This window comes from Coffea arabica, chromosome 2e (assembly GCF_036785885.1).
Source record: "Coffea arabica cultivar ET-39 chromosome 2e, Coffea Arabica ET-39 HiFi, whole genome shotgun sequence".
Classification (NCBI taxonomy): domain Eukaryota; kingdom Viridiplantae; phylum Streptophyta; class Magnoliopsida; order Gentianales; family Rubiaceae; genus Coffea; species Coffea arabica.
Window position 1 is genome coordinate 19352140 of NC_092313.1, and position 19115 is coordinate 19371254.

Here is a 19115-nt window from a genome sequence, read left to right on the forward strand (position 1 = left end):
AGGATGGAAATTTTGGCATCAATGCATTTCAGCAGGGGAAAAAAAATGCAGCACATATAAAGAAGGGAAATATCCAAAAAATAAAAAAAAAGGAAAACATGAAAATGGCATCAACCCATTTTGTGCTTCGTCATTTACAGGATTTTAGCCTCAATAGCACCGGATGGAGTTGCAAGTGTACTAAATGTTGCACAAAAGTGTTTTGCAGCTCTATCAAATTCATATGGCTGTAGTATCTGGCATATGATACAAATTGTTTACTTTCTTTACAGTATATGCATGACATTACTCCTCTACCTGTGTTGTGGATCATCCAATGCCAAAATTTGCAACTGGGGGCATTCAGAACCCACCAAAATTTCCTCTGAGATCTGCTCTGCAACAAAAATTATCTAAGCGTATGTCCTTACTATCTCTTCTCACAAAAGTATCAATAGGCTCTTCTTATAGGGAGTCCGCAATATCATATGCTCGGCCCATGCCTTCTGATGTGAGTTCCACAATCATCAAGATCGTCATCATCATCAATGTCATGATTCCTATGGTCTAAAGTAGGTCGCTTGATTCTCTCAAATATTTCATCCAGGGATTCAGAGGAGGAATCGCGAAAGTGTTTAGTATCTTGAACTTGCCGTAAAGGAATGAACTTCTTTGCCTCAATGTTAGACTTGAATTGGCGAAAACCCATCTTCACTGATTGCCAGGTAGAGGATAAACCAGAAGATGGTTCAGCTTTTGAAGTCAGCGAATTTTCTGCATCATGTGGAGGAGTAGAGTGGATGTCTCCTTTCAAGCTCAAGTCTCTTTCTTGCTTGATATCTTGCGCTCTTATGGCAGCGTACTTTCTGCTAATGCTTTCTCTGCTTGTGTAATTTTGTGCCTCCAAGTCGAGAGGCCTTGAATAACTGCTCTTCTCCTCTTCCCTCAAGCTGGCTGATGCTTTTGTCCCTTGGTTAACCTTTTCATATGCCAAACCATTGTTAGGTACACTAAAAAAGCAATACGTCATTGTGTACTCAATTAAAGAAGAAGAAGGATGATGAAAGGAAAATGTGGGTGATTCCATCAATAATTTCCTTGATCTGAACTAAACAGAAAAACATTTGATGCAACTGTCATATGACAACCGAGGCAGAGATTCCAAAACATATAATTTGTATCCCGTTTAGACATTGGTGAAACTAGCTCAACACATCTAGCTAAGTTGGTGGTTAGAGCTCCATTAGAATTTAATCTCAAAGTAAACCAACATCGCCACAAATCTGATGGAAAATAAAGAATTCGAAACCATAACCTCAGATGTGCAAGCTCCAAATTTAACAACACAATTACAATTCCTTCCAGCAGTCATCTTGTGTTTCACTGAGGGATTTTATTTCCTGGTGGGTGACAGGTTCTCCTTTTTGGGGGTGGAGAGGGGCCCCGGGAAGGGGGGCGGGGGGTTCAAGTAGTCTCAACCATGAGTGTTCAACATGAGCAAATAGTCGACACACATTATGCCTAGAAATTTTGGGCAGCATGATTAGATATTTAAAATGGCCCATTAAATTACTGATTAATGACACTTGAATTCTCGGAGAATGTAGCAAACAGCACAATGCAAGGAAAACTTTTGTGACATTTTGAGGATATGTCAGGTTAACTTATGTCGAAAAGGCATACCACTTTATTGGTGCCAGACTCCAGGTCCAAACTTGTGGTACTGAAATTTCTAGCCAACGGAATGACAAGCTCACCAACTTTGTAACCTTGTTCAAGCCAAGATCGCTCTGAATAAAACATTAGAAACTGCATCAGATCATTCCAATAGGCTTGACTGAAAAAAGCATCTTGTGCTCTTTAGCCGGGTAACAAATTTTCCCAGAAATTTTCTGATAATCTATCTAACCATTTTTTTTTTTTGGTTGACAGAAATTGGCTTCAAGTTTTTTTTTTTTTTTTTCATATTTCTTTAATCCATTTGGTTGCAGCAAAGAGAAATAGAGGTTAATCATTGGCAATACAAGGTTAAAACGGAGAGATCCTTTTCACCCACCTTTCTGCAATATAATTAATCCAGAGGGATCAAATCCATCTAAATCATCAGCTTGCTCACTCTGAAATCTGAATATCTTCCAGTTGCCAACATAATCAAGGACACGATCGAAAAAGTTGCCTGCTATCAGTATGGTGTATATGACCATTATAAGTGGATAAATCTTATTGAAACCTTTGCCAAAGAAAGGGACAGCATCATCTATGTTCCCCATCCTCTGCAAATGAAAAGAGATCATTAAAACTTACATCAGCCAAAACTGAAAGAGGAAGAACATAAGCAAACTCCATGCCTTCCAGTTGATTTTTATAATTGCATCATGACAACCAACATACTTATCCAATATTCTCAGCATTTGAAGAATTCATTTAGGATGCTAATCTCTCATTGCAATCCCAATTTATAATTCATCATCCCGCATGGAAAATGCAATAAACAACATTGATCATAAGAATAAGAGCAAGAAATAACTTTACCTTTTCAAAAATGGTCTTAGCACCGTTGTTAAGATGAATAAGGTTGAGGAAGTTATAAGAAATTGGTGGTGCATACCGAGCAACCATCCTAGTGAAATTTTAAATAACTGAGATTAAATTCAAAGCATAAACACTTACACTGCATTCATGATGCGCAAACAGGATTTAAAAGAGAAAGAGGGAGGGAGAAGACAGGTAGAAGAAACTAACGAGCATATCATGAGCAGACTGACTGAACTTGTTTGCCTTGGTGTCAGGGAGTAAAATGTCAACATTCCAATTTTGAACAAGGAGTAGTATGTGCATATACACATGTACATTAAAGGAACAAAAGCAGCAACCTGCAACAAAACAAGATGCAAAATAATAAGAGAAGAAAAAACAAATACAGTGTAAATCAATAATATTAGTATGTAAAATAGGAGAAAAAGTAATAATTGATTAGATAATAAGAAGGCCTATTTGTAAGCAAGGAAAAAGGCTTTAAAGTAATAAACTGCAAGCCAATTTTTGATTCATTGACAAATATTATACAGACCATTATGATTTGGACTAATCTCCAGCTGCTGGAGTATAACAGAGTGCATAAGTACAAATCAGGGCCCTCTGACGCAATGAAGCTATTTCTATCATAAATTAATCATGCATCATCAATCTATACCCTTGAGAGTAACATTGAAAGAAACTAAGTTAAATGACATCTGTATAAGTTTCAATTCCAAGCAACTAAAGTATGTGGAAACAGAAGGAAGACACTTTTATATGATAAATTTATCTTCCCAGCATGTCCTTCATTCCAAGTGGGCAAATAATCAGCAAAAGTAACTAAACCTTTGAAAATAATGAAGAGACAAGTGAATGGAGAGCATTCGGGAGAAGGTACTCAATCCCCACGAGTGAATTTAAACTATGGACCACATGCTCTCGTGATAGCTATTGAGGCTCAGTTTTTCCAGACAATCAACCAACTCCTAGTCCCAAACCACGTAGCTTTAGACTTAAACCTCTCAACGTGCCTGGTAAATCTAATCATTACACAATCTCCCACCTTCACTGTTCCCATACTCTATTCCAACCATCCCCGCTTTCTAGCATTGAACTGCAAACACACAACCAGTATGACCAGATATTCTTCAAGAACTAACTAGTTCCCATGATCACTTTTAAATTGAATTTTTTTGGTTTCAAGTCTAAAATTTCAAATGTCAATGATGAATATTATCATTTGGGACCAGAAGTTTACTCTTTATCAATGGAAAAGCTTTACCTATCAAACAAACTGGTATTGAAATTGAAACTCTACCTGCACGAGCACCTCATGCTTTTCTACAGCATTTATCAGGATAGAGAAAAGAGATAAATCAACACCATTGGGCAGAATAGTTGCCTCGGCTAGGAGAATCGCGGCTGATATGGAACCCAATATTACAGCCAAAAATTTCTCAAGCTGCTTTCTTAGTATGCAGCGCCAGACCAGCTCTACAAAAATTATTATAATAATGAAAAGTCAGTCTATGAAAATTTCAACCTAAGTACAAAACCAGGCCAAGTTTATGAAAATTAATATCATATATTATTAAAAGAGATAGCGGAACCATAGGAAAAACAGCTTTGTGCATATGTTTGTCTAGCATAACATAAGAAACCAAATTGGTCCACAAAAATACTATTGACCTCACCTTGTCCCAAAAACGCAAATATATGCCCAAATGAAAGCATTTTGAATTACCTTCACATTACATGTTCTTAAGCATAATAAGCTTACATTTTTATTCTTCTATTTCACCTCGTTTTGACCAAGGGAAGGATGCAAGTTAATTGGAGTATGATGGGGATCTAGAACAAAAGTGAAACTTAAAAGTCTAAAATGTACCAATCACATCAAGAACAGACCCTAGTTTGCCACTTCTTTCAGCCCTAAAGCTCGAAATATATCTCCTGCAGAAGTACAAAAACTTTTAAGTTAGATAAACTTGGCACAAACATTCAAAGTGAAACTTAATATGCAGTAGTCAGGAGCAGAGGACTACACACACAAAAAGAACGTTTAACTGCAAGTCTGGGCAGCAATGACAATTCGTGTTAAAAAAGGGGAAAATATGATCATTTTAAAAAAATTCAAAGGGTTAAAAGAATGACGAAAAAGGTTCAAAAGCTTTCAACTGTTTGACTCATAAAAGTGATCAGATAAAAAGGCAAATGCATATAAGCCATCTTGATGCAAAAAATGACCAAACCTTCCCCCCCCCACCCCCCAAGCGGGATTAAGCACAGCGTAATCCGATGATTTCTATGGATGTGATGCCATATACTGAACTAGGAACCTCCAGGTTTGAAACTGGTAAACTTTAGCAATCTGTCAAGAGTCACCCCTCACTTCAATTTTCAGTAAATTTCTGTGTTATTTTTTCTCAGCTCTACTAGGTTAAGCGATTAGAAAATACTATGATCTGCTGTTATTAACAAGATCCTCTTCATATTAACTCCTGGATTCTTCTTCTGCTGCAATTTCTCAAAAAAGATCTGTACACCAACTGCTTAGCTCCTGGTAACACCCAAGCCTGCCTGCCTCACAGTAAGTCATTCCTAAGCTCCTTAACTCACAAACAAAGTTGCAACATGACAGGGTGCACAAACTTCGCCGGAAGTATTTCCGATTTACAGCCACCCAACATCTCAAAACAGAATTGAACTTCGAGCTGCCTTTCACATATGACAGCTTTAAAACTTATCTTCTTACTTTTCCTATTTTCATTTCCTTTTCTTCAGGTCTACCTAAAACATCAAATAAAAAGTTCTGTAACCTTAGATCACCTTGTTAGCTGAAACAGTCAAGTTAAAAAGTATGAAGCATGAATGGATCTTCTACTGGATACAGAATAGTACAAGAATATAAATAGCAATTGCTAACTTTTGGCAAAGGTAGCATAGAAACTCAGCAGACATATATATGGCTAGACATTTTATGACATAAGGGAAAAGTCCTGGAGCAAGAGCAAACCATCCAGTAGCAGTGTGATGCTCATAATTCTTTATAGTATCTTCCAGCTCAAGGGCTTCTGTGACGTATTTCATATATTCACTGTATTAGAGCAAGAAAACATATATTAGGTCTGTCACCAATGCAGTGTAAAAGAATGGAGGAAATTATCAAATGTAGATGTTTATATAAAGTCAAACTCTAAAAATGAAAGCATTTTAGAGTTTTGCCCAGGTTAAGTTTCTCACAGCTCAAGTAAAACATGAATAACATGCTTTCTACTGTGTTTACTCATACAAAAGAAAAAGTTAACTTACAATTCATTAATGTCAAGTATGAAGTGCACTGGCTTTTGAAAATTATGTAAAAGTTCTAATTCTCTTAAGTGAAAAAAGACAAGTTGTTGCCAAGATATCATATGATAACAAATCTCAAGGTAAATTTCTAACTCTCTAAGTAGAGCTTCTATGTAAAGATGTATCACATTGTCCAATTTTCTTCGTCGGTGTCCGATTCCTTCCAAACCAAAAAACCATGGAAGTTCAAAATGGAAGAAAAATTGTAAAACAGGCTCTAACAAATATCAAGAAACTATTACCAGATGAGAATAATGGAGCAAAATACTTATGAAATCTAGAGTATCTTGATCAACAACTAAAAACAATCCTACCTCAAACTACAATAGGTGCCAAGGACTATACAAATACTACATTTTGTGAAAAAAGTAAAGTGACATGAAGATGCCCATCCATAGAACAACAAAGCAACATCTGGAATTGAACAAAATTCCAGAGGCAATCATGATAATTATTTCTGTTTGATAAAATATACCTCTTATATCTGTAATATTGCTCTCGTGCTTTCTTTAGTTGACGCCTTAGTGCTGCCATTGTTTTTTCATCAGTGTCATAGTCCATATCATTTTCACCTAACCTTCCACCTTGGGGTTTGAAAGAAGAATCTTCAGTGAGCTGTCAATCATTTGGTTATTTAAAAATTAGTAACAACTGGGAGATAAAGAAGCAGAGTACATAAGCAGTTGGATACAAAGCACAAAACAGAAAACACAGGCAGAATAAGCTTACTCCCTACCATCTGAGCCAACATTTTATCGATAACACTCATATAAGGTCTCAAAGGATCACGCTTCGACATCTGCCTTGATGTTGCTTGGGCAACCTAGTGTAACGAATAACCACAGTATTAAATATCACCATAGAGTCCAGGAGAAATTTTCACACCCAAGCAATTCATTTCTGTTCAATCTTCTCTCATTCCCTCCCCCCCCCCCCCCCCCCCGCCTTCTCTCTCTCTACGTACTTTGAGATAGGAGTTTTATTACTACGGAAAAATAATAGCAATTCAAATTCAGAAACTTTAGCTTGAAATGATTTGCATCCAAGTGAATATAAGAACAAATACTAGGTGAATTTGCAAAGAATGGAACTTACTACAATAGCATTTGAAAAATCTTGATGAGCATCATCAAGTTTAACAGCCATTTTAGCTACTATGTGAGAAAGAAACTTTTGACGAGTGGTCCAATCAGCGTTTTTCCAAATGCCCCTTGGTATTTCAATCAAACCAAAACCAAGAAGAAAAGCACCAGTAACCAGGCCAAATGTATTTGAGCAAGCCATAGCAAAACCACGTATACTTCCACCCCTGCATAAAAGTAAAACAATCATACAAACTAAGGAAACTTCATAAATTTGAATGTCCACTGTCAACTGGTAAGCAAACAAAATATGAGAAACTAAGCTAAAGGAATATTTTGGAAAGATGGAACCATGTTGTTCATATCACACGAACTATATGCATGTGTGTTATTCTATGCATGTAATAAGTACGATGACATGCATACTCTCGCAAGTCTACCAGGCAAATTCAGGTAGATGCAAAATATAGCTCATTAGCACAAGAATCTGCAAAAACTATCTAGCTAAGTGATTCTTTTCCAATCAAATCACAAACCTGAACCCAAGATACAAGTGTTAGAAGTTAGATTAAGTTATGCCAGCATAACTTACTCCTAGACATCCTTTTTTTTTGTGTCATTCATCTATTTTATCTTTCACATTTCTCTGCTATTCTCCCCTTATGAAAGGAGAGAGGGGGAAGAAGAAAACCAGGTAGGAGACAGACAATTCTGTAAACCATCTATGCTACTACCTTTGCATACCCATTCACGATTCTGGTATGCAAATGCAAATAAGCATGAACATGAATATAATTCATGATGCCTTCATGATCGCAGTTGACAAGGGCACCCCAATCCTGACACGTGCATTGCAAATACATGTGCTTCATTTCAGATCAAGAAGACATTCTTGCATTAAAAAGTGAAAAGGGGCATAGAATTCCCAGGATCCATTGTCAAAACTATGACTTTCCCCTCATACCAATAGTTGCTCAGTCACTAAGATTGAAAGGATAATGATATTGATAATGCACAAATTCCGAACCAATCCCCATTCTTCTAAAGATTCCAAGCAGTAAACACTAGAGAAGCACCAAGAACATAGTTTGCCTACATCTCTCTCCGTCTATTGCTCTATATACAGTTTTTGAACCAAGCACATAACGTTCAATTAACTGATTTCTATATTGTGGGAGTAAGAGACAAACCAGTTTTTGTGCAGAACAATAAGCAGTATAACTCCACAAAGTGCAATAGAGCCAACACACAAGTAGTAAACCAAGTTTACATGAGCACTAGTCTTCAACCTTTCTGCAACAGTGAAGTCCCCGGCATCTTCATAACCCTGAAGTATAGGCACCACAGCCCTGCTTAGAGAAATGGTTTCATACAAAATCTATGAGAATATGTGCACCTTCATTGGGAACTCTTCCAGAAGAAGACCCTAACAATAAATCAATACAAGACAACCACAGAAAAACAAAGATAAACAGAAGCACAGAAAATTGTAAACCTGCTCATGCTATTTAACTACAATGCAATACACCGTTAGCCAAGATTGATTCATTCCCAACTCTTACCAATGGAAATAGAAGGAAAATAGTGAACCAGGTGTACAGGTATCAAGAAGATAGAGATGTAGCAACACCTAGAGCTCAATGAACAGCCTCTGAATACTCCAAATGTAGACATGGTATCAAGTTCTAACAACCTACTCTTTTCCGTCCAAGAGGGAATTACACATGCAGAGACAAACTATGAAAATGTCCAATTCTTTTTTCTTGCAAAAACTTGCAGAATATCCACAGTAAAATTGGTTTGACCACAATATTAACTCTAAACAAAGATAAGTATTTTGTCCAGAACATTTGATTAAATATTAAGCTACCAAAATACAGGATTGTTAATTCCTAAAAAAATTTCAGCAAAAAAACTGCATTCTTCGAAGAGGATATAAGCCATGCTAGCTTACCACGTGAGTATAAATGTACTCCAATATGACCAGCTCCAGAAGAAAGAAATTCCGTTCTTGTCGTGACCTACAGCAGCCTGCTTGAACAATGAGGAAGGTAATGACGTAAGCGCTTGATTAAATTTTACCCATCTTTATGTAAATCTTTGGAGAAATCACGTTTATGCATCTCCCCTGAGCTTATATCAAGTTTAAATCCTTGCGATGTTGACATTTAACTGTAAATAAAGACCATTAACATGACCAATTATGATAACATTTCGAGCTGTCTTACATTTCCAAGCAATATTTTACTTATTTGCCGTCTGTTATTCTTTTATTTCTTCTTCCAAGGCTTATGTGTATTTTCGACTCAAATTGATGTTTGGTCTGTAAGAAGTAACCAAACCAATGCTTCACGAACTCATCCACCAAAAAATCAACAAACTCGTTGGCATTTTGGTAAACGGTACGAGGGAATTTGAGTATTTTCAAGATTAATCAAGCAGTACAGAATAGAAAAGTACACATTACTGGTATAGAGAACAGACGAATGCAGTTTCATTAAAGATGAAAAAGGAAAAATAAACATTGTGGGCAATCATGAGCAGTTAAAGCAATGTGACGGGGAAAAAGAACAGGAAAAGACGATGAATTGTATTAAACACAAAAGAAGAAGAAGTAATAGTCCTGCTAAGGAAAAGGGGTGGCGCAGAAGAAAGAGAAGGAATGACGTACGGCCCAGATGTCGGCGGGGACGAGGATGATGATGGAGAGCGAACAAAACCAGGCGTAGCCAACGGTGAAGCGAACGTAGCGAGGAACATCGGGGCCGGCGAAGTAATGGAGAGTGAAGGCCACCATGCCCATGGTCAAGGGCAGAGATATCAAGTAAAACACCCACATTTTAGACGACGACGACGACGATGATGATCGGATTGATCGCTCAACCGAATTATCGTTTAAGTCAGGTAGAGCAAGTCAGTTAGTTAGTTAGGTAGGCCCATTTGCGTTCTGGATTCATTCGTTCAAAGTAATTAATCGTAATTAAGGTGGGAAGGAGGGAAAATTGGGGCTTGGCTGATTGATTTAACGTCAAGAAAGAAAGGCTAACTAATCAATGCATAGGAAATGGGGAAATGTGGAAACTAATACCACTACGAGTCTACGACAACTACTAATCAAATCAAAGACTTGAAAAAGAGCCCGTCATGCAACCTAATGCATGCACTCTCTTACTTCTCTCTTCTCTCTCCCTCTCTCTTTCTTTTATTTTTTTTTAATCTTTCTGATACAGCAATTATATTTCTTTTTTTTTTCCCACTTATATATTGGCTATCATAAGATTAGCTAGTAAATTACTCGACCTTCAAGAAAATTTTACACACACTTTATTGCTGCCTTAAAATTACTAAATGATACTCACTACTTACCTGCAATACCCTAAATGTTTGAAGGAAAAAACATGCAATTCGTGGATGGGTGCTGAATTAATTCCAGAAAATTTGAAAAAGTAAAAAACATACGCTCCGTTTGGATTAACTGTTTTTGGAGGTGTTTTTGAAAAATTTTGTTGTAGCAGAATTTTTAGGTTATATTTTGGGATATTTAAGAGTAAAAGAGTTTCTAGAATATATTTTGAGATATTTTTTAAAATTTAAAAAAATTTAAACTAATTTTTAGATTATCTTTTATAGTACTTTTTAAAAATTTTTATTGTATTTGAAAAACACTCCCATCCAATAATATCATGAAATTTAGACTTTCACGTCAAATATTGTTCTGCATGATGTATTATGGAAAACTATAAGAATGTGAATGATTGACATATTTATCAGTTTTGTATACTCGTTTTTATTGGATTAATATTTTATATACTAATGATGTTATACGCTGTTGGGTTTGTGTAAGAATAGTTATCATACATGAATGGTTATATACTAATTGACATAGTAATTCAATTAATCTCAAATTGACTATCATATTACTCAAGGTGATATGAACCAAGTAGCTTGCGAGTAGCTCAACTTGAACTCGCGAGCTACTCGATTAACAGCTCAACTGGAATTCATTTTGATCGAATTTGGACTACTTGAAAGTATTATTGAATGAGTTCAAGAATCGCACGTTCGACGAACTCTATCGAGCATTGCATTAAATGATTAAAAAATAAATATTAAATATCATAATTTACACACACACAAAATTACTAATACAAGTTCGGCATTGTTCGATCTTAATATTCGAGTTTGAGTTGAGTTTTCGAGTTTGATAAGACTCGACATTATTTGATAACATTATCGAGTTAAACTCAATTATTTCTGCAACTTTCTCAGTCAAGCTCAAGCATCAGCTCCTTGAGTCATTCGAGCTTGAACTTGAATAGCACTTTATACCCTTTGAGTTTGAGCGCATCTCGGCTCGACGGCACCCTACGTACGTGTTACCATAAGAAAAAATGATCTGGGGCATGCATGAATCATGACGTGGGTTTTGGCTCCGCTTAGCGACTTTGGTAAGTTTGCCATTGTGTCAAGACACAAGTGTTCATTGGCAACATTGCATATTAGATTGCGCATATGCATGTTGAGATTTTTATACTTGAATTTTCTAATACAGACGAGAAACGTCAATCATCTGATTTAATGATGATCCGGGATCGAATCAAGCGCGATATAATTCGCTCGCCAATGCCGCCTTAATCACGGTTTATTCATACAAAAGGAACTGATTATTATTGCTATGCCATGGGCGAAAGAAACGCCACGCCACAACTGGCATTCGAGGGGAGGACATATCATGCTGCCAATTTGCACGGTAAAGAGCTCATCACGCATGCAAACATCCATGACGAAAGGATTTTGTTCAGAAGGACCTGTAAGGGCAGATAGAGGCTTCTGGGCAACAATGGCTAGAAAGCCTTTTGCTTACGATGCAAAGGCATTTGAAATTCATATATCTAATCGATATCATAATTCATGATGACTGAAATATCTTGAGCATTTCAAGAAGAATTTTCACTCGTGCCTCTAAAAGATTAATGGCTGGATGTCTCGTGAAGAAAACATTCAGAAAAAATTACTTCAACCACAACAAATAAATTAAAAATTCCGTGGTTTTAATCATTCATTTCACTGCTGCTCATCTTCACGCTTTGATGTCTCTTTGATCTCCTCTGCTCCATCATCCTAGTGACGTGAAAAAATGCAGGCGTCATCAAAAGAAAACGGAAATTTAGGACATGTCTGGAATCAATGCAAGAGATGGACATGGAAGGGCATCAAACAGCTGCCAGGAAAAGAGAGGAAGCAGCATTACCTGCATGTCTGATGTCCACAAGGTCAGGTTGTCACGGAGAAGTTGCATGATGAGAGTACTATCCTTGTATGAATCCTCTCCCAGGGTGTCCAACTCCGCAATGGCTTCATCAAATGCCTGTTGAACAAGAGATTCATGAAAATTAAACACATTATGCCACCAAAGACAAATGAGTTCATCAAAATTTTAAGAGAAAAGCATTCTAACAGACCACCAGCTCAGTTGTACTTCAGGCGTGCACCCAATTACAAGCAATCAATAAGTCCATAGTTTCTCTGTCGCTATATGACTAATGTAAACTATGTGCTGCAAAAGACTAAAAATGTACTGCATTTCCGTGAAATTCAATGAAAAGACGCCTCTCATGATCCCAAAGAAAAGGTAAATTCGGTGCCAAAAGATGGCTCTTTGTTAGATGCTTAACACACAATAACCACAATTAAATTGAAATAGGAAATATCTAATCACACAACTGTCACCTGTTTTGCAAGATTGCATGCTCGATCAGGCGAACTCAGAATTTCATAATAGAACACGGAGAAGTTAAGAGCCAACCCAAGTCGGATTGGATGTGTAGGAGCCAACTCAGCAATTGCAATATCCTGCAAAAAAGAATTTTCGATTAAAAGCTGAGGAAAAAAAACAAAAGAGTAGAGGCAGAGAAAAGCAGATCACTGCTATTAAAAGCACTCTAAAACACCTGTAACTCCGAGCAGCATACCAACATAGATTATTGATCATGAGTTACTAGATTAGATGGTGACAGCCCCAGTGAAAAGTATATATAAAAATGGCGAGTCTACTCAAACTTGACCCTCCAAAATTAGAGGCTGGATCATGATTGGAGCAACAATTTGCTCGCATCTGTATATCCTTGTCATTGCTTCCAGACTCAATCCTAACATACCGCCAAACTAAGACCAAAATTCCAAACAAAAATAAATATTTACAATGATAAACGCCAGCAAAGGCTGTGACAGAAAAGGGAAAAGGAAAAAAAAAAACCCTGGCGCATGTTCTGTCACAGCCTTTGCATGATAATATAAAAGATTGATCCAAACATCCTTCTCAATTGACCAGAAAATCTATTTCCACTTTGACGCAACAAAAACTTTCTTCTTCACGGATAACCACCTATAAATATAACTTAAACAGAAAGATGACTAATCCCCATATAATGCTTTATCAGAATATTCACGAAAAATAAAAATAAAAACTTTGAACGTTTTACAATCAAGAAACCAAATTCATCAATCCACAAAATAAAGGGACACATAAATAAAAATTGAATCAACATCCCGTCAAACACAGAATACCTTTAACAAAAGAAGCACAAAAACCAAGCAGCAAATAACATTCAACGAAAGATACCTGGGCAGCCTTGTAGGCATTAAGGGTATTCTCAGCAGCCTCTTTCCTCTCAGAAGCAGTCTTAAACTCAGCCAAATACCTATGATAATCCCCCTTCATCTTCAAATAAAACACCTTGGAATCACCAGCGCCAGCTGCCGGAATCAACTTAGCATCCAGAAGCTTCAAAATCCCATCACAAATGGACGAAAGCTCCTTCTCAATCTTCCCGCTATAGTCCTTGATAGCATTCACATGGTCGGCATTGCCTCGTGACTCCTCTTTCTGCTCAATGGACGATATGATCCGCCAGGACGCTCGGCGGGCTCCGATCACGTTCTTGTAGGCCACCGACAAGAGGTTGCGCTCCTCCACAGAGAGCTCGTCGCCTTCGCCCACCGAGGCGGAGACTTTCTCCATGAATTCCACCATTTCTTCGTAGCGTTCGGCCTGCTCGGCGAGCTTAGCCATGTACACATTCTCCTCACGGGGCGATGGGGCCGCGGAAGCCATTTTCTTATTTCCTTTTGGGGCAAAGGAGAAAAAGAAACGATTGGAGTTTTTCTGAGATCAGATCTGCAGCAAAAAGAGGAGGAGAGGAGTAAAAACGGAAGGGTGGGTAGAAATGATGCTTTATAGGTGAAAACAAGAGGACTGTATTTTTCCTTTTGTTTTTTCTTGCAATTTTTGATTTAAATTATTTCTGGGCATTCCCTTCTTCTTCAATAGCCAATGGTAACGTTAATTGGAGATTACACTACTAGTAGTGCATAGAAATTTCTTTTCATTGCTTAAATGGAGAAATATTTAGTTGAAATGTATTCGATTTGATTAATACATTCCTTTTTCTTTGGAGGAATTACCTAAATATTAGGACACTACTGTTACTCGTTAATGATTATTGTTTTCTTGGACAAAAAATAAATCAACTAGTAGAATATGTCGTCAATTAGCAGCAGGCCAGCAAGGGAAGAAACAGAAGAACAAAAAAATATCACATTTACCTTACAACAAAGTCTTTCCTAATTTAGATGATTGAATTATAGTAAATACAAGAAAGAAAGAATAGGTAAATTTAAATTAAAAAATATATATATATATAAATACAAGAAAAATTAATAATTAATAATATGTATACATACATCATATAAGCTAGATAAATATTAGATGGGTATTTCGATTGACCAACAACATCAATTTATTTGCATCTCTCCGTTGTAAGGCCGAATTCCAAATAGATGGACCAACATATCATTTTCGCCATACTGAATTCGGAGAGCCGACCACGAATTCTCATGACAGAATGCCAGCCAACAACATACATCATCTGTTCCAAGCTCAGAATATCGCATTTCAGGATTGACACCGTTCATCCAGTTGAACAATAATGCTCCACTTGATCAAACTATTCTGCCGTATGGGATTTCAGATGACCATCCCATCTTCTGCTGCATGTGCTTGGGAAGTCAATAAAGTATTTACATCTTGAAACCAAGCCGCTTTGGGGCTGTCAGAGAAATTAATGTATCATATTGTCATACAACAGAACTGGAATACAATGTCACGCTGGATTATTGCATGAACTGTGCAAGCCCATCTCTTGATCTATGGACTAAATAACAATGCAACCCCCTGAACAAAGAGCAGAGAGATAGAGAGAAAGAGAGAGAGTAAGTGTGTGTAGTCTCTTCAAAGGAAATAGCAGTTTGTCAGTAAATGCACTTACCGAACACGCAATGATTCACATATTGAAGGTAAAATGATTAGTTCATCTTCTGTCTTCTTCCCATTATTTTTGCAATAAGGTTCAACTGCAGTATTGTTGCCAATGCGCAGAGCTTCTGCACAGACCTTAAAATTTTATTACTCTGCACCTGTAGGCAGCAACCAATATACTGAAAAGTATGTCAAAATCAAGGGGTCGAAACCAAACATAAACATAAATCAAAGTAACATACCATTGTAAGCTTTTAGACGAACCAAGTTGATCAGACTGAATCTTGTGCAAGTCTAATGGGTGAACCGGTTCTATCATATGGATGAACATACTTTTACTGAAGCTCCTTTATAGCCAAAGTAGAAAAACTTCCAGTGAACTCAGCTCCATTCTACTTTTCCATAAAGAATCATGAGCCTAATTGTTATGCCAATAGAACATAAGAACAATACTTTAAATTGTTTATCACATTAGATTCTGAATCATGTATGACTTTAAATTACCTACATGCAGACAAGGTGTTACCGATTCAAATTATCAAATGTAATCCTACCTCGTATGCATAAACAGGAAAAGTGCAATCTTACCTATAATCAGCTCCCTCTTAGCTTATAGCGGTGAAAGTTTTGGAAATTCACTTGAAACCTCAGAAGACCTGCAGCTGCAAGCCTCAGACTGCAAGATCTCAATAAAATCTTTAACCCTGGTCTGAGCTAAGATGTAGTGGATGACACAATGACACAGCTGTCTGAGGAGAAGAAATTATGCAGTCAGCGAAAACTACAAAGCCAAGTCTCTCCCAGGCATTATGTCAACCTACTGAAGCAGCCAAACCGCACAATTCATCTGAGCCTACAATGCCAGCTTCTGGAACTTTTTAGGTGCATCATCAGCTAAAAGACCACGACCAAGTTCATCAGTCAATAAAGCATACATTTTCTTTGGCAGCAATCCAGAATCCCACAACTCCACAAAAAGCTCAAATACTGGACGGTAGCAGTGCCATTTGTAGAGGAAACTTTTCATCAAATTTAATGTACCGTTGTCTATCTCCACCCCCACATCAGACATTTCTTGAAGAATTCCTTTAATCATTTTGACATCTCTATCCTTGCAGAAACCAGAGAGTACCAGATTATATGTGTATATATTAGGAGTTATACCAAGGTCCTTCATTTGGAAAAACAAATTATATGCCTCTCCAGCTCGACCGCCCTTTAGGAGTCCATTGATGGCTACAGTATAGGACACAACATCCAGAGGGAAATTTTCTAGACCAGCTTTCCTGAAAAATTTGATTGCACTGTGGAAGTTGCCAGTTTTTATAAGCCCATCAATGATTATGGTATGAAGATGAGCATCAAGGCCAAGATGTTCTTGAACAATACCATTATACACATTAACTGCCTCGTGAATCCTACCTGACCTGCAAAGTCCACTCAGTAATCCAGCATAACTATATTTATCTGGCTTAAAACCCCTGTGTATCATGTCATTGTAAAACTCAATGGCGCCAGTTGGGTGACCGGCCTTGCAGAAATAATTTAGAAGGGAGTTACACATCACTAAGTCAGGTTCTATGACCAGTCCACTGATTAATAAAGGTAGAAGAAGAAACTCCTGAGAAGAACAGATGGCAGACAAAATAGAACATATAGTGTAAGGATCGGGGATTAATCCTTGTTTTTGCAGATTAAAGAAGAAATCAAGTGCTTCATCATATCTTCCCATCTTAGATAGACGATCTATTAATACATTGCAAAGAAACAAATCAGGATAACATCCCCTGGACTCCATGGTACTTAAGATCTTAAAAGCCTTGTTAGGCATCTTAGCTTCTAGAAATCCTTTAATTAAAGAAGTGCATGTCACAATGTTTGGAGAACATCCACTCTGAACCATTTTGTCCAGTAAAAAACTCGCAACATCAAGTTGGCCAGGCTTACAGAATCCATCAATTAACACAGTCCACACACTCACAGAGGTAGGAACACCCAAAGTAATCATAAGACTTAATAGCTGCAATGCCTCTTCCAGTCTACCCAATTTGCAATAACAATTCAACACAGACAAAAAAGTCTCAGGATTAAGAGAATAACCATTTCTCAACATGTTCCTAAGCACATTGCGCATGTTAATCAAATCATTGAGCTTGCACAAATTACATACGGCAATACTAAATGACAAAAAATTTGGTACCTCAGTCTCCTCCAAAACTTTAAGCGCTGCGCCAACCTTCCCAATCTTAAACAGCACATCCACAACGATATTGCGAGCAAAAGTATTTGGGGTGTAACCATGGCGCAGCATTTCCTCAAAAGCCTCGAAAACTAGCTCATACATTTTCCCATACCAGAAAATTCTCAACAAAAGCAGCAAAGTCTGAGGTTTTGTCGCACAACCAACATGAGCTAATTCCTCAAGGATTCCTCCAAGCGTGGAGAATCTTTGAATAAGCCGAGAAACTACATTCACCATATGAGAAAAGGCGGCCCTATCATGGAAATAATCTGGCTGGCGAGCACACCACAAGAAAAAGCTTAAAGCAACTACATCCGAACGGCAATCTATCAAAGTTTTTTGCACAATGTGAGGATTGAGCACTATATTTCCAGAACTCTTGCTATAAAATTCTTCCCTAGTCAAAAAAGTCTCAAACTTTTTGTGCTTTTCAGTTGTTGGACTCTGAAGTGGTGAAGCAAGATAGTGAATCGCAACCAAAGGTTGGCTCTTTACAAGAAAATATGAAGTGGGTTTGAGCTCTAAAGCTTTCCAGAATTTATATCTCAACCGCCATATCATCTCCAGATAATGATTTAGTATTACTGACTTTCGGTAAGTCCACAAGCAGCATAAACAAATTCTTGGAAAAAACAAAATAAAGAAGAAATAAATGACCAAAGCATTTCAACTTGATCAGTGTGCGTAATACAAGTAAAATGGAAGAATAAGCTTACTGGTTTGGCAGCTGCAGAAATTTTAGGAGGTCGGTATTTCTCAATTAGCTAGAATTGATTGATGGGAGTTGCCAAAGTAAATAATCTGTGGAGCAAGATAAAATTTTGGTGCAAACTTTTTTTTCAAATGGAGGGTTTCAAATAAGTTGGTGAGCGGGGTTCCGGTAGCGGGAATATTGCCGTTCTTTGAATACCAAGAGGCGGAACCGCGGCAGAGAAGGGTTGCTGGTTGCTGGACTGGACTGGCGCCTGGTGGGCTGTGTGAACTTTCATTAAATTGCCTGTTTAGGCATTTAGGTATTGTTTGGTTCCCACATCCCTAGTGCACATTTCTCCCTCTATTGGAAAATCTGCCAAATTAGCCCCTCACATTTTCAAAAAAAAAAAAATTTTTTTTTAGTCCCTCATATTTAAAATTAGCCACAAAAGTCCCTCAGATAAAAAAAGTTTGTCCAATTGATCCTAAAGCTCGTTTTCGCTCGCTTCTCTAGCCAAAAGGTGTACGCCTTTCTCACGTGCCTATAATTTCAATGACAAAAATGAAAACATACTTCATTTCCTCTTAAGAAATACATAAGCCACCAAAATCCTAAATATAAACTTCGATTGAACGAGAGAGATTTTAACTTTTTCATTCTTCAATATCATGTTGACAATGGTGCCAACAATGAAGGTACAAAGATCACATTGCTTTTACGTTATATGTTTTGTTTCTTCTTTGGACTTTAATTGAATTCTTATTCAACACAATCAACAAAATGCACATTCAAAAAGTAAGTAAAGTAGCCCAAAGTAATTTTTTCTTTTCAAATTATCTTTTCTTGCTCGGTTTCCAACCGATTGATGGCCTTTAATAAGCTAGGTATTATTGACACTGATCTATTGCACACTGGGGAGTCATACCACTTGAA

The 19115-nt window shown here is 37.3% G+C and overlaps 3 protein-coding genes across 9 annotated transcripts; all 3 read right to left on the reverse strand.

Moving 5' to 3' along the window:
• Positions 1-20: 20 nt before the first annotated feature.
• LOC113731632 (uncharacterized) lies at positions 21-10055 on the reverse strand. Its single transcript, XM_027257004.2, has 14 exons — positions 9601-10055; positions 8884-8960; positions 8120-8278; positions 6943-7156; positions 6584-6670; positions 6323-6462; positions 5513-5593; positions 4385-4449; positions 3815-3990; positions 2722-2852; positions 2512-2599; positions 2036-2252; positions 1663-1769; positions 21-958 (listed from the first exon to the last, which is right to left on the reverse strand). The coding sequence occupies exons 1-14, from the start codon at positions 9766-9768 to the stop codon at positions 464-466; spliced, it is 2205 nt and encodes a 734-aa protein (XP_027112805.2). The 5' UTR covers positions 9769-10055; the 3' UTR covers positions 21-463.
• A 1715-nt stretch (positions 10056-11770) lies between these two features.
• LOC113731631 (14-3-3-like protein B) lies at positions 11771-14144 on the reverse strand. Its single transcript, XM_027257002.2, has 4 exons — positions 13552-14144; positions 12660-12782; positions 12181-12297; positions 11771-12050 (listed from the first exon to the last, which is right to left on the reverse strand). The coding sequence occupies exons 1-4, from the start codon at positions 14041-14043 to the stop codon at positions 11994-11996; spliced, it is 789 nt and encodes a 262-aa protein (XP_027112803.1). The 5' UTR covers positions 14044-14144; the 3' UTR covers positions 11771-11993.
• A 436-nt stretch (positions 14145-14580) lies between these two features.
• On the reverse strand, positions 14581-18532 carry LOC113728705 (uncharacterized). Of its 7 annotated transcripts, none has more exons than XM_072079622.1 (5): positions 18205-18532; positions 15835-17814; positions 15489-15664; positions 15257-15425; positions 14581-15162 (listed from the first exon to the last, which is right to left on the reverse strand). In XM_072079622.1, the coding sequence occupies exon 2, from the start codon at positions 17723-17725 to the stop codon at positions 16100-16102; it is 1626 nt and encodes a 541-aa protein (XP_071935723.1). In that variant the 5' UTR covers positions 17726-17814; positions 18205-18532; the 3' UTR covers positions 14581-15162; positions 15257-15425; positions 15489-15664; positions 15835-16099. The 7 variants fall into 7 exon arrangements, with proteins under 7 accessions (XP_071935723.1, XP_071935717.1, XP_071935719.1 ...); XM_072079616.1 differs by having other exon boundaries at positions 15835-18110; XM_072079618.1 differs by having other exon boundaries at positions 15489-15638; positions 15835-18532.
• Positions 18533-19115: the final 583 nt, after the last annotated feature.